This window comes from Colobus angolensis, unplaced genomic scaffold (assembly GCF_000951035.1).
Source record: "Colobus angolensis palliatus isolate OR3802 unplaced genomic scaffold, Cang.pa_1.0 Scaffold20, whole genome shotgun sequence".
In the NCBI taxonomy this organism is placed as follows: domain Eukaryota; kingdom Metazoa; phylum Chordata; class Mammalia; order Primates; family Cercopithecidae; genus Colobus; species Colobus angolensis.
The window spans coordinates 12,381,859-12,397,292 of record NW_012115155.1 but is presented as its reverse complement, the minus strand read 5'-3'; the positions used below and the strand labels follow the sequence as shown (position 1 = coordinate 12,397,292).

General features: G+C 44.7%; 1 protein-coding gene across 1 annotated transcript in view; it reads left to right on the top strand.

The window, feature by feature from the left end:
- The window catches only part of POTEE (POTE ankyrin domain family, member E), a 32,593-nt gene extending 23,106 nt beyond the window's left edge, over window positions 1–9,487 (top strand). The window contains 2 exon segments of the mRNA XM_011941724.1: window positions 5,370–5,534; window positions 6,846–9,487. Of these exon segments, the coding sequence (XP_011797114.1) occupies window positions 5,370–5,534; window positions 6,846–8,174 (1,494 nt within the window). The 3' untranslated portion in view covers window positions 8,175–9,487.
- Window positions 9,488–15,434: the final 5,947 nt, after the last annotated feature.

The following is a 15,434-nucleotide window of genomic DNA, read 5'->3' as shown; positions in this document are numbered from 1 at the left end:
TTACAAGTGCACGCCACCATGCCTGGCTCATTTTTGTATTTTTAGTAGAGACAGGGTTTCCCCATGTTGGCCAGGCTGGTCTTAAACTCCTGACCTCAGGTGATCTGTCTGTCTGTGTTGGGATTACAGGCGTGAGCCACCGTGCCTTGCCCCTCATGACGTTTTCTACTGTGTATATGCTAGTGATTTCCAAATGTATGTCTCCAGCTCAGGTCTCTCTCCTTAATTCCAGATCTCTCTATCAGCCCGCCTACTTGACATCTCTATTTGATTACCTATTGGGTATCACACACTTGTCAGATGCAAAATTGGGCTCCTGATGCCTTCCTGAAATCTGCAGCTCATGTATTCTTTCCTCCCCTGGTTAAGGGCAACTTTTCCAGTTGCTCTGCCAAAAACCTTGGTGTCATTCTTGACTCATCTTTCTCTCTCTCTGACACCTCACATCTAATCTCTCAGTAAATGTCAGGCCTACCTGAAGAATATATCCCGAAGCCATCTTGGACATCTGAGCCACCATCATCTGCAGTCTAGATGAGTGTCATAGACTGGGAATTGATAGTCCCGGTTTTTAAAAACTTCCCCTTTCATCAATTCTTAATTCAGTAGATGGATTTAAAACATAAGTCAAATTGTATCATTCCTCTACCCCAGCCCTTCCAATTGCCTCCCATTTCACTCTTTGAGTATGTGGCAGAGTTCCTCCTAATAACTAAAAGGCAGTAAACCATCTGGCATGTTACCTCTCCTGCTTAAACTTCTGTTCCTTACTTCTTTTGCTCTGCTTCAGCCACACTGAACTTCTTGCTATTCCTTACCTATCCCTAGTGCTTAAAGACTCCAGGCACACCTCTGTCTGCCCTTAGAAGTTCCCTGTGTCTGGATATTCATCTAGCTTTCCATTTCTTCAGTTCTTTACTTAAAATCCCCTTTCTAAGAAGAAAAAGGATAAAAAGAAACACATTAAGGAATAACCACTTTCTGAGGAAGAACCGTGTACCGGCACAATTCCTAGTCCGGAGAAAATGAAGGAAAAGGAAACAGAGAGAGAACGAGGACTAGCAGAAAGGAAATACAATTGTATCACCAGGACATATCATGCTTAAGATTCAACTGGGAGCCTACCAGGGATGCTGTCTAACATAATCAAGGGAAGGTTCAGTGAAACAGTAGTTTATCATCTCTAACTTCAAACCTGTTTGTGTCTTGACATCAACTCTGTTAACATCATCACTTTTTAGAGTCTTTGATATACAAATACAATATTCTTTGTATTAAAGAAAAATCCTCTTTCTCAGCAGGGGCTTTTCTGGCCATGCCAACTTTCCCACCACCCTCCCCATCAAACACATAAACATTTCATTTTCCTGCTTTAGTTTTTCTCCTCTAACATACTGTGTATTTTGCCTTACCTGTCTGTTGTTATTGTGTGTTTATCTCACTCTCATGAATAGGGGTTTTATTGTTCATTACCATATCCTCACTTCCTAGAAAAAGGCCTAGCATATGAGATGTAGCTGCCTAGTAAATAGTTATTGGATGAACGAGTGGAGTTTATCCGGGATATGTTGTTTGATTGAGTCTCACTTAAAAAGTGTTTGACAAGGTTCATTTTAACAATTTTGCCAGGTGATTATATGCATTTTTAAAATTCTTTTGGCACTTTATAATACACTACATTGTTTATATTAATATTTTTTCACTTAGGGAGAAAAGTCCAATATTGTGGTTATTCACTATTCTTTTACTGGTAATCATAATAATTGCAATTATGGTAAAATGAGTCAGAGGAATTGCAGACTTTACTGGTATTTTATTTATTTAGAGACAGAGTCTTGCTCTGTCACCCAGGCTGCAGTGCAGTGGCGTGACCTCGGCTCACTGTAACCTCCGCCTCCTGGGTTCAAGCAATTCTCCTGCCTCAGCTAACTAAGGAGCTGGGATTACAGGTGCGCACAACCACGCCCGACTAATTTTTATATTTTTAGTGGAGACGGAGTTTCACCCTGTTTGTCACGCTGGTCTCGAACTCCTGACCTCAGGCAATCCACCTGCCTCGGCCTCCCAAGGTGTTGGGATTACAGGCGTGAGCCACCACGCCCGACCACTAGTATTTTATATTAAAAACTATTAGAGTGGTAAATTTAATGGACCACAAATTCTTTCCAAGGGATTATGGACCTTCGGTATTTGAAATAAAAAGTCAGAGTTGGAATTTTTTGCTTCCTCTAGTAAGACGTACACTGGTCAGGCACTGTCTATTCTGATGGAGCAGCTCTTGCTGCTGGGCTGTCTTTCAGAAGCAAGCTGCTCACATGGATATGAGCAAGGTGAGCAAGGGCAGTGGTCATTGATGGATTGACTAGATTTTGAACTGGCTCTGGGTGGCTTCTTGTTACCATGGCTACAGGTCAGTTCTTTCCTAAGTTGAGTCAACTTTAACCAGAAATTTTCTGTTCAAAAGTTGCCTTCCATTAACTATGTTCAAAATGAAACTTTTTAATATTCCAGAATTATAGACTTACAGTTTTGGTTATGATGGATTGGTTAATAATAGCTCTCAGGATGATTTTTTTTGATACATCATCTTAACCAGAAGAGTTCTGTGTATAATTTATTTCTTGAAAATAATTGTTTTGTTTTTGTTTTTAGTATTTTTAGAAGCTTTTGCTCAAGTCCTAACATAATCTCCAGTAGGAGATTTTAGTCTTTGTCAGTTCATGTATGTATACGGTAGTGATATTCTCTGTTTTTAAATTCCTTTTCTTTTCTTGTTCACTTTCTTCTCTGTACAGTAATTGTGATATTGTTACATATTTTTATCTCATTAAAAAGTAGTTACAATTTTCTGCTGGCAAATCCAGCTTTTTACATATTTTGACTGAATAGGTTAAAAGTGAAGAAAATTTGCCAGATCATTTTATTTTCAAATAAAATCATAACTAATAAAAATTGCCATTTTTGAATTATAAATAATGACGTTTAGATATTTTAAAAGTAATGATATCCCCCCAGTAGTTTGCCTTTGTGTTTCCATGCAAATCTCATGTCAAATTGTAATTCCCAGGTGTTGAGAGAAAAGAGCAGGTGGGAGGTGATTGGATCATGGAGTCAGTTGCTTCCATGCTGTTCTTGTGATAGTGAGTGAGTTCTCAGAAGAGCTGATGGTTTCTTAAGGGTCTCTTTCCCCTTCACTTCTCTCTCTCCTGTGGCCTTATGAAGAAGGTGCCTGCTTCCCCTTCATCTTCTGCTATGGTTAAGTTTCCTGAGGCCTCCCCAGCCATGCCTAACTGTGAATCAATTAAGCCTCTTTCCTTTATGAATGACCCAGTCTCAGGTATGTATGTGTATGAATTACCCAGTCTCGGGTATATACACACAGACATATATATGATATATATATGTGATGTGAGATATATATATATATCCATTTTCTTTATTCCACTCATCAGTTCATGAACACTGGTTGATTCTGTATCTTTGCATATTGTGAATTGTGCTGCAGTAAACATATGCATGCGGGTGTCTTTTTGAGAGTATGATTTCTTTTGTGTAGATATCCAGAAATGAGAATGCTGGATAAAATGGTAGGATCTACTTTTTTAGTTCTTTGAAAACTCCCCATACTGTTTTCCATAGATTTGTATGAATTTATATTCCCACCAGCAGTGTATAAACTGTTCTCTTTTTACCACATCCACACCAACATCTGTTGTTTTATGATTTCTAAAAGTGGCCATTGTGGCTGCAGTGAGGTGATATCTCACTGTTGTTTTATTGTACATTTCCCTGATGATTAGAGATATTTAGCATGTTTTTATATGCTTGTTCACCATTTGTACATCTTCTTTTGAGAAATGTCTATTCATGTAATTTGGCCACTTTTTAATGGAATTCTTTGTATTTTTCCTGTTGATTTGTTTGAGTTTCTTGTAGGTTATAGATATTAGTCCTTTGTTAGATTCATAATTTTCAAATATTTTTTCCCATTGTATAGGTTGTTGGTTTACTCTGATGATTATTTCTTTTGCTGTGCTGAAGCTTTTAGTTTAATTAGGTCTTATTTATTTATTTTCATTTTTGTTGCTTTTGCTTTTCGGGTCTTCATCATAAATTCTTTGCCTAGGCCAATGTTTTCAGGTCTTAGGTTTAGGCCTTTAATCCATCTTGAATTTATTCTTGTACATGGTGAGAGACAGAGATCCAGTTTCATTATTCAACATGTGGCTATCTTTTTTCCCCAGCTCCATTTATTGAATAACATGTACTTTCTCCAGTGTATGTTTTTGTGTCCTTGCTCAGAGATCATTTGGTTGTAGTGGCTTTATTTCTGAGTTGTCTATTCTGTTCCATTGATCTATGTATCTACTTTTATACCAGTGCCACGCTGTTTTTGTTACTGTGGCCTTAGAGTATAATTTGAAGTCAGGTCATGTGATGCCAACATATTTGTTCCTTTTGCTTCAGGCTCTTTTGTGGTCCTTCATAAATGTCAACATTTTAAAATAACTCTGTGAAGAATGACATTGGTACTTTGGTAGGAATTGTATGGAATGTGTAGACAGCTTTGGGCACTATGGTCATTTTCACGATATCAGTTCTTTCAGTCCATGAACATAGGATGGATTTTCATTTGTTTGCATCATCTATTATTTTCTTCAGTGGTGTTTTCCAGTTATCTTTATAGAGATCACCCACCTTTTTCATTAAGTATATTCCTAGGTATTTCACACTTTTTTGCAGCCATTGTAAAAGGGATTGGATTCTTGATAAGGACTCTCAGCTTGGTCGTAGTTGGTGTATAGTGGTGCTACTGATTGGTATTCATTTATTTTGTAACTTCTCAGACTTTACTGAATTCATTTATCAAATCTCGCATTACCACCTGAGCTCCTACTCCTCCTGTCGGATCAGCGGTGGCATTAGATTGTCATAGGAGTGTGACTCAAACCCTGTTGTAAGCTGCTCATGCAGGGGATTTAGGTTCGCTCCTTATGAGAATCTAATGCCTTATGATCTGTCACCATCTCCTGTCACCCCCAGATGGGACCATCTAGTTGCAGGAAAACAAGCAGAGGCTCCCACTCATTCTACATTTTGGTGAGTTATATAATTATTTCATTATGTATGAATAATAGTAGAAATAAAGTACACAATGAATGTAATGAGCTTGAATCATCCTGGTACCATCCCCCACCTCAGGTTCCTGGAAACATTATCTTCCACAAAACCAGTCCCTGGTGCCAACATGGTTGGGGCAGCTGGGTTAACAGATGTGAGACTCCTTTGCCTTTTCTAGGCTTCATGTGCAGATACACATTGTGTGAATGACATCTGATGGTGCCATCATACCCTGTAGATCATTTTAGGGACACCTCCAGTATTTCATGAAAATTAAAATTTCTTCTAGTGACGAACAAAATGATACTCAGAAGCAAATTTCTGAAGAACAGAGCACTGGAATATCACAAGATGAGATTCTGACTAATAAACAAGAGCAGATGGAAGTGGCTGAAAAGAAAATGAATTCTGAGGTATTTTCTTTAGTTATTTTCAAATGTTTTTATATGTGTATATATTTAAGAAACGATGTATTTTGGAAATATAAAGGATTTTTAAGTCATATATATGTGTGAATATATTCTATATATCCTTTGTCATATGTCTACATATGTACATAGAGGATAAAGCCAGGTTCTGAATTCAATTCCATTTGCCTGCAGCAGTCAAGTAGTGACCTTCACAATGGCATCAGTCCAAAGGAGAAGCATTTGATATTTTTTGTAAGAATTGATGATCTTTCCAATATCAAAAATAAGTTTTGCTAGTAAAAACACATTTTCCAGTTTTTGGACATTAAGTTTGTTTTTTAAAAATATTAATAGAGAAGTGAATTGATTATTTTCACTGATAGGAAAGTCGGAAGTGTATACTTGGGTCAGAGGCCACATTGTGTATGTCACTATCTTTGCTTTTGCAGAGAGGAACAGTTTGCTCCAAGAAGTTTCTCATTTCAATGCAAAGAGCTTTGAAAACAATGACATGCCATGATACACATTTAGTGATAATTTCTTGATAAGTATTTTATTCCTAGAGAAATAGTTCAGTGTATTTCCCCTATTTCACACTTACTACTGTTTCAAATATTGTAAAGAGGAAAGAAGAGTTATTGCAATGGCAAATAATCTCGTGATTTCTAAGAAAATCTCTCTAAGTTCTATCTTATTTACCATTCATATTTTGAAATAAAAGGCTTCTTTTGTATTTATGTATTTACACCAGAAGTGATTTGTGGAGGATCACTAGAAGTAGCATCAGGAGACCTGGGGAACATCCTGCATCTTGTATATATTTTTTGACCTCTCCTTTTAAGAATCGTGATCTTAAATGAGTTCAGTGTTGTATGTAGAAGTGCAATGCTTAGATGCCGATGTGTACATTGTGGAAGGGTACAATGCTTAGATTTAACCATTATGAATAAATGTAACTCTTATAACTGAGTATAAAAATACTGGAAATGTAGAATATCGGTAAGTTCTTCAGTAAAAGGAACTTAAAGAACTTTAACCTCTGGGTTTCTTTTGTAACTCAGAGAAAGGCTTTTCAAATTCTGAGATTCTTTAAAATTCTCTAGTGATTTATTTTTCATAGTCTTTAAATAAATACTTAAACTTTTGGGAATTTACACTCTATTAGGTTTGAAATTTTGTCCAATTTTTTTTCCAGTTAAATCTCCACTATGGGGATTCTTTCATTATACAAATGCACGTTATTTTCTAATTTCAGAAGAAATCATGTATGTCATTCTATTGAGTGCTAATTAAAAGTTCCCTTTGTTTATTTAGCTTTCTCCTTGTCCTAAGAAAGAAAAAGATCTCTTGCATGAAAATAGTACGTTGCAGGAAGAAATTGCCATGCTAAGACTGGAGCTAGACATGGTGAAACATCAGAGCCAGCTAAGAGAAGAGAAATATTTGGAGGAAATTGAAAGCATGGAAAAAGAGATTGATGATCTTTTAAAGGCTATGCAGTTGAATAAGCTCACCATGGATGATGATACCACCGTGCTCGTCATTGACAACGGTTCCGGCATGTGCAAGGCCGGATTTGCGGGCGACCATGCCCCCCGGGCTGTCTTCCCTTCCATCGTGGGGCACCCCAGGCACCAGGGCATAATGGGGGGCATGGGTCAGAAGGAGTCCTATGTGGGCAATGAAGCCCAGAGCAAGAGAGGCATCCTGACCCTGAAGTACCCCATGGAGCGCGGCATCATCACCAACTGGGACGACATGGAGAAGATCTGGCACCACACCTTCTACAACGAGCTGCGTGTGGCTCCCGAGGAGCACCCTATCCTGCTGACCGAGGCCCCCCTCAACCCCAAGGCCAACCGAGAGAAGATGACCCAGATCATGTTTGAGACCTTCAACACCCCAGCCATGTACGTGGCCATCCAGGCCGCACTGTCCCTGTACACCTCTGGCCGTACCACTGGCATCGTGATGGACTCTGGTGACGGGGTCACCCACAGTGTGCCCATCTATGAGGGGAATGCCCTCCCCTTTGCCACCCTGTGCGTAGACCTGGCCGGCCGGAACCTGACTGACCACCTCATGAGGCTCCTCACGGAGCGTGGCTACAGCTTCACCACCACGGCTGAGCGGGAAATCGTACGTGACATCAAGGAGAAGCTGTGCTATGTCGCCCTGGACTTTGAGCAGGAGATGGCCACAGCGGCCTCCAGCTCCTCCCTAGAGAAGAGCTACGAGCTGCCCGATGGCCAGGTCATCACCATCGGCAACGAGCGGTTCCGCTGCCCCGAGGCGCTCTTCCATCCTTCCTTTCTGGGCATGGAATCCTGTGGTATCCACAAAACTACCTTCAACTCCATCATGAAGTCTGACGTGGACATCCGCAAAGACCTGTACAGCAACATAGTGCTGTCTGGCGGCACCACCATGTACCCTGGCATGGCCGACAGAATGCAGAAGGAGATCACTGCCCTGGCGCCCAGCACAATGAAGATCAAGATCATTGCTCCGCCGGAGCGCAAGTACTCCGTGTGGGTCGGTGGCTCCATCCTGGCCTCGCTGTCCACCTTCCGGCAGATGTGGATCACCAAGCAGGAGTATGATGAGTCAGGCCCCTCCATTGTCCACCGCAAATGCTTCTAGGTGGACTGCGACTTAGTTGCGTTACAGCCTTTCTTGACAAAACCAAACTTCGCAGAAAACAAGATGAGATTGGCATGGCTTTATTTGTTTTATTGTTTCAATTTTTTTTTTTTTTTTATTGGCTTGACTTAGGATTTAAAAACTGGAATGCTGAAGGTGACAGCAGTTGGTTGGAGCGAGCATCCCCCAAAGTTCTACAATGTGGCTGAGGACTCTGATTTTACATTGTTCTTCTTTTCAGTAGTCATTCCAAATATTGTGAGATGCATTGTTTCAGGAAGCCCCTTGCCCTCCTAAAAGCCACCCCACTTCTCTCCAAGGAGAATGGCCCAGTCCTCTCCCAAGTTCACACAGGGGAGATGATAGCATTGCTTTCGTGTAAATTACATAATGCAAAATTTTTAAAATCTTTGCCTTAATACTTTTTAATTTTGTTTTATTTTGAACAGTTTTCATGGCCCCCTTTTTTGTACCCCAACTCAGGGTGTATGAAGGCTTTTGGTCTCCCTGAGAGTGGCTGGAGGCAGCCAGGGCTTACCTGTACTCTGACTTGAGAAGAATTGGATGAAAGTGCACACCTTAAAAAAAAATTGATTGAGGAAGCACAGTATTTCAGTACAGTGGACAACTTAGCATTTTGACAACTGAGAATAAAATGCTTAGTTCTGGACAATGTAAGACACACCAAGGAAACACTGGAAATGGAAATTCAATTATGTCATTGTGGACTGGCTACTGGCTACTGGCTACTGCTCTACGTGATTGTGACCAAAGTCAGATAGCTGAAAGAGACTTCTTTCCAGAGAACAAGACATGAACAGGTTTATTTACAGAAAACAGTGAATTCTCATATATCTAACCTAAAAGATATCAGGTTCTTTCTGAACAAGTCTAATGTAGACAGTAAAATCAACAGGCTAAAAATTAAGCTCCGTCAAACAAGATAAACTCTGAGAGAAAAGACAGGGCAGGCCACCATCTTTCCTGTTCAGGCAACTTAGTCATTCCAGCCTGCCCCGACAAGGGGCAGAAGAGATCCCGCAGCGCAGCGCAGCTGCTTTACCAGATCACGGCCAGACTGCTTCTGTAAGCAGGCCCCTGATCCTGTTCCACCTCACTGGACAGGACCTCCCAACTGGGGCCTCCAGCTACCTCCACCAGCATTCCTTGACCAATGGAAATTTGAAATGTTCCTGAGACAGAGCTCCCAGAGAGAGGGGGTAGGCCACCTCCTTTGCTGTTTGGATGACTAGCCGTTCTGGCCTGCAGGCTTTGGAGAGCCCAAGCTGACAAGGGTTGGAAAAGGTACCACAGCACAGCACAGCCACGCTACGAAAATGTGGCCAGCCTCTTGTTTACGTCAGTCACCAACCACATTTCTGGTCAGCGAGTGAGGTCTTTCAACCAGGGTCTCCGGCTACCTTGACTGCTGTTCTCTGGCTGACAGAGGTCTCAGGCCTCCCTGAGTCAGAGCTCCCAGGGGGAGGACCCGACTGTTTACTGTTGGGGCGACTCAGCCATTTCAGCCTTAGGGCTTCAGAGTGTCTGAGGCAACCAGGGGCTGAAGTGAACCCCCAGCACAGCTCAGCTGCTCTACAAAAACGTGGCCAGACATTTTTTTAGAGCAAGTCCCTGTTGTTCTTCCTCCTGACTAGGTGAAACTTCTCCACTTGCCTCCAGCCACGTCTTATAGGTGTGTTCAGATTGGCAACAGGTTCGCACCTCAGTGGTATAGAGCTCCCAGAGGAAGGGGCAGGCTATCATCTTCCCTGGAAAATACGAGGCAATTAGGGATGGGAGAGGACCCCCAGCATACCACAGCAACCTTACAGAAAAGTGGCCGGACTCTCTGCTTGATGGGCAGGTCTTCCTGGCCTGGGCCTCCAGCCAGCCCACACAGGAGCTATCAAGCCAGCAGCAACTGCCAGTTCCCTGGACAGAGCTTCCAGGAGCCACTGAAATGCTTTCTGCCATGGCCTCTGCAGTGGAACTGCCCTTGCTACCCTCAGAATATCAAGGGAGCAAAGATCCTAAGTGCCATAACAACACCTCCAATAAGCTGCAGTTTACCCAACAAATAAGCCAGTCCATCTCCCACATGCACGACACACCCTCCACTGCTCATCACCAGACAGGGAACCCTGGCTTGGGCCCACAGCACAGACCCTCCATCCTGGGCTGATCACACTAAGTGATTGCTGACTCACATGTCTCTGGGATGGAGCACCCAGGAGAGAAGCAAAGTGGTGGAGCAGCAAGTCAGGTGATGTGGAGCCCAGAGGGCAGGGACAGCGCTCTCTCTAGGGTCCACTTGCCCTCGTGAGACACTTTATCCTGGTACTTTAGGAATGCTGAGGTCAGACCAGCCACATCTCATGTGCAAGATTGCCCAGCAGAGATCAGATCTGAGAGTTCCCCTCTTTAAAAAGGGGACTTGCTTAAAAAAGAAGTCTGGCCACGTTTGTGTAGAGCAGCTGTGCTGCGCTGGGGGTTCGCTTTTGAGAGAGTTCTCCTCTGAGACCTGATTTTGCTGTACTTGCCCTGACAGCACACGGGAGTGCAGCACACACCCCAACCTACACCAACTGCTATTGACGAAAAGAATTTTCAGCCCAGAATTTCATGTCCAGCAAAATTAAGCGTCATAAGTGAAGGAGAAATAAGATCCTTTTCATACAAGCAAATGCTGAGGGAATTCAGTATCACCAGATGTACCTTATGAGAGCTCCTGAAGGAAGCACTAAATAGGGAAAGAAAAGACCACCACCAGCCACTACAAAACTGCACTGAAGTACACAGACCAGTGATGCTAAAAACCAACCACATACACAAGTCTGCAAAATAACCATCTGACAGCATGATGACAGTATCAAATCCACATGTACCATTACTAACCTTAAATGTAAATGGGCTAAATGCTCCAATTGAAAGACATGGGGGCAAGCTGGATGAAGAACCATACCCATTGGAGTACGCCGTCTTCAAGAAACCCATCTCACATGCAGTGCCATACATAGGCTCAAAAATAAAGGAATGGAAAAAAATCTTTCAAGCAAATGGAAAACAGAGAAAAGCAGGTGTTGCACTCCTAGTTCCTGACAAAACATACTATACCATTAAAGATAAAAAAAGAGAAGGACATTACAAAGGTGGTCCTGACCTTTGAGAAATCTCATTGTTGCTTGATACCAACCTGGGCTATCTTTATTGCCCAAACCAATAGGATAATTTGCTGAGGTTGGGGAGCTTAACAGAGAGCCTCTGATCTCCCAAAATTTGGTTGAGATCTAAGGTTGATTTTGTTGTACAACTCTTTTCTGAAGTTTTACTCATTTCCAACAAGGAAGGCAAGTTTTCCTGCTTCCATGACGATGGAGAGCAGGCACCTCCTTTCCTGAGTTTCAGCTTGCTTCTTACAGGGAAGGTGAGTGTCAGTTTTTTTCCAGCTTCTAAGATGGCAGAGAACTATGACCAGCCTGAGCCTTATTTCCAGGTAAGTAGCTGAATTAGAGTTTTGTCTTAAAATTTTTCCTTGATGACTAAAATGTAAGATTACCCACCAGCTGCTTTTAATTTCTCCTTACCATGAGAACACTCAGTAATCATATGGATTGTGCATTTGTTAGTTTTGCTGAACTGTGTTTGTGTTTGGGGTTTTATTGTTGTTGTTTCATTTTTCTCCCATCTCTTCCTGACTTGGTCAAATCCAAAGGAATGTTCCAAATTGTGGGGAGCAAGGCATCTGAATTGGCTAAATCTCCTGTGGCTGCAAAAACAACAACAATGCAAAACAAAACAAAAAGAAAAAACAAAAAACCCCAAGAAAACAAAAAACAAAACAAAACAAAAAAAACAAGTCGGGGTGGTCAGGTTCCCACAGCCCGAGTGGCTGCCACCTGACGGCTGATGGAGGTGAGACCTGAGGAAAAGCAGATGGCACTGGGACCGTACCGCTAGGGTTGAAAAACTGAGGTACCCTGAATGGCAGCGAATGAGGTTGGTAGCTGTTCCACCTGCTCCTGGGACACACTTGCAGAGGTGGCTGGTTGCTCTTTGAGCCAGCTTGGCCTTGCCTGGCATGCACAAGCCTCAGTGAAACAACCGTGCTACAAATGAAACCATATAGAGGAAATGAGCAGCAGGCTCAGGAGCAGGGTGTGCGCTGCCTTTGGGGTCCATGTCTCAGGTCTGCTATGGAACTGCAGGGTTCGTGGTTGCCAAGAGGTAGACCACAGGCCGTCTTGAGAAGGGCTTTATGTTCAAGTGCAGAAAGCAGGCAGGATTACCACCCAGGGGACTCGGCCTTCTGAGGCCCTGGCCAGACTTAGAATTTGGGACAAGCTGACTCGGAGTATTTGTGTGTAGGTAGCTGGAGCCTGTGAATGCCAGGCAAGGCCAAGCTGGCTCAAAGAGCAACCAGCCACCTCTGCAAGGGTGCGCCTGGAGCAGGTGGACCATCAAGCAACCTCACCCAGTCAAGGAATCAGGGATGGCCAGGTTCGTACAGCCTGAGGGGCTGCCTCCTGATGGCTGATGGAGCAGAGTCCTCAGGAAAAGCAGATAGCACTGGGGCCCTACCTGTAGGGTAGAAGAGCTGATGTACCCTGACCGACAGTGAGTGAGGTTGGTGACTCATCCAGCGACTCCTGGGACACCTTGTAGAAGTGGCTGGCTGCTTTTTGAGCCAACTTGGCCTTTCCCGGCATGCAGAAGCCTCAGTGCAACATCTGTGCTACAAATGGAGCCATGTAGAGAAAACGAGCAGCAGGCTCAGGAGCAGGGTGTGCGCTGCCTTTGGGGCTCCAGTCAGTGCCTCAGGGGTCGTAAGGTACTGCATGCTTGTGGGTTGCCAAGAGGCGGGCCACAGGCCTTCTTGAGGAGGACTTTATGTTCCAGTGTAAAAAGCAGGCAGGATTACCACCCTGGGGACTTGGCCTTCTGTGGCCCTGGTCAGACTTGGAATTTCGCACCAAGACAGGACAAGCTGACTTGGAGGAGTGAGTGGGTAGCTGGTATCTGTGGATACTAGGCAAGGCCAAGCTGGCTCAAAGACGAACCAGCCATCTCTGGAAGGGTGCGCATGGAACAGGTGGAGCAGTCAGCAACCTAGGTTACTCAAGGAAGCCGAGATGGCCAGGTTCCCACAGCCTGAGTGGCTGCCGCCTGGCAGCTAATGGAGCTGAGACCTGAGGAAAAGTAGATGGCACTGGGACCCTACCTCTACGGTAGAAAAACTGAGGTACCCTGAACGGCAGCAAATGAGGTTGGTAGCTGTTCCAGCTGCTCCTGGCACACCCTTGCAGAGGTGGCTGGTTGCTCTTTGAGCCAGCTTGGCCTTGCCTCGCATGCACAAGCCACAGTGCAACAACCGTGCTACAAATAGAACCATATAGAGGAAACGAGCAGCAGGCTCAGGAGCAGGATGTGCGCTGCCTTTGGGGTTCCAGTCCATGTCTCAGGGCTCCTATGTAAATGCAGGCTTGTTGGTTGCCAAGAGGCAGACCACAGGCCGTCTTGAGGAGGACTTTATGTTCAAGTGCAGAAAGCGGGCAGGATTACCACCCAGGGTACCTCGGCCTTCCATGGCCCTGGACAGACTTAGACTTTGGGACAAACTGATTGGGAGTAGCGTGTAAGTAGTTGGGGCCTGTGCATGCCAGGCAAGTCCAAGCTGGCTCAAAGAGCAACCAGCCACCTCTGCAAGGGTGCACCTGGAGCAAGTGCACCATCCAGCAGCCTCAGCTACTTAAGAATGCAGGAATGGCCTGGTTCCCACAACCTGAGTGGCTGCCACCTAATGGCTGATGGAGCAGAGGCCTGAGGAAAAGCAGATTGCATGTTGAACTGTTTAATCCATCTTAAGTTAATTTTTGTATAAGGGAGATGGCACCAGTTGGTGCCTCAGGGCTCGTGTGGCACTGTAGCCACAGAAGGCCAAGTCCCCTGGGTGGTAATCCTGCCTGCTTTCTGCAGTTGAACATAAAGTCCTCCTCAAGACGGCCCGTGGTCTACCTCTCGGCCCTACCTTTAGAGTAGAAGAACTGATGTACCATGTCCATCAGCGAGTGAGGTTGGTGGCTGGTCCACCTTCTCCTGGCACACCCTTGCAGAGGTGGCTGGTTGCTCTTTGAGCCAGCTTGGCCTTGCCTGGCATGCACAAGCCTCAGTGCAACTACCGTGCTCCAAATGGAACTATATAGAGGAAATGAGCAGCAGGCTGAGGAGCTGGGTGTGCGCTGCTTTTGGGGCTCCAGTCAGTGCCTCAGGCCTCGTATGGCAATGCGTGCTTGTTGGTTGCCAAGAGGCGGACCACAGGCCGTCTTGAGGAGGACTTTATGTTCAAGTGCAGAAAGCAGGTAGGATTACCACCCAGGGGACTCGGCCTTCTGTGGTCTTGGCCAGACTGAGACTCTGGGAAAAGCTGATTTGGAGCAGTGTGTAAGTAGCTGGGGCCTGTGTATGCCAGGCAAGGTCAAGCCGGCTCAAAGAGCAACCAGTCACCTCTGCAAGGGTGCACCTGGAGCAGGTGGGCCAGCCAGGAACCTCAGCTACTCAAGGAAGCAGTGATAGCCTGGTTCCCACAGGCTGAGTGGCTGCCACCTTATGACTGATGGAGCAGAGGCCTGAGGAAATGCAGATGGCACGTTGAACTGTTTAATCCATCTTAAGTTAATTTCTGTATAAGGGAGATGGCACCAGTTCGTGCCTCAGGGCTCGTGTCGCACTGTAGCCACAGAAGGCCGAGTCCCCTGGGTGGTAATCCTGCCTGCTTTCTGCACTTGAACATAAAGTCCTCCTCAAGACAGCCTGCAGTCTACCTCTCAGCCCTACCTTTTGGGGTAGAAGAACTGATGTACCATGTCCATCAGCGAGTGAGGTTGGTGACTGGTCCACCTGCTCCTGGCACACCCTTGCAGAGGTGGCTGGTTGCTCTTTGAGCCAGCTTGGCCTTGCCTGGCATGCACAAGCCTCAGTGCAACTACCGTGCTACACATGGAATCATATAGAGGAAATGAGCAGCAGGCTCAGGAGCAGGGTGTGAGCTACCTTTGGGGTTCCAGTCCCTGTCTCAGGGCTCCTGTGCAACTGCAGGCTTCTTGGTTGCCAAGAGGCAGACCACAGGCCGTCTTGAGGAGGACTTTATGTTCAAGTGCAGAAAGCAGGTAGGATTACAACCCATGGGACTCGGCCTTCTGTGGCCCTGGCCAGACTTAGACTCTGGGAAAAGCTGATTCGGAGCAGTGTGTAAGTAGCTGGGGC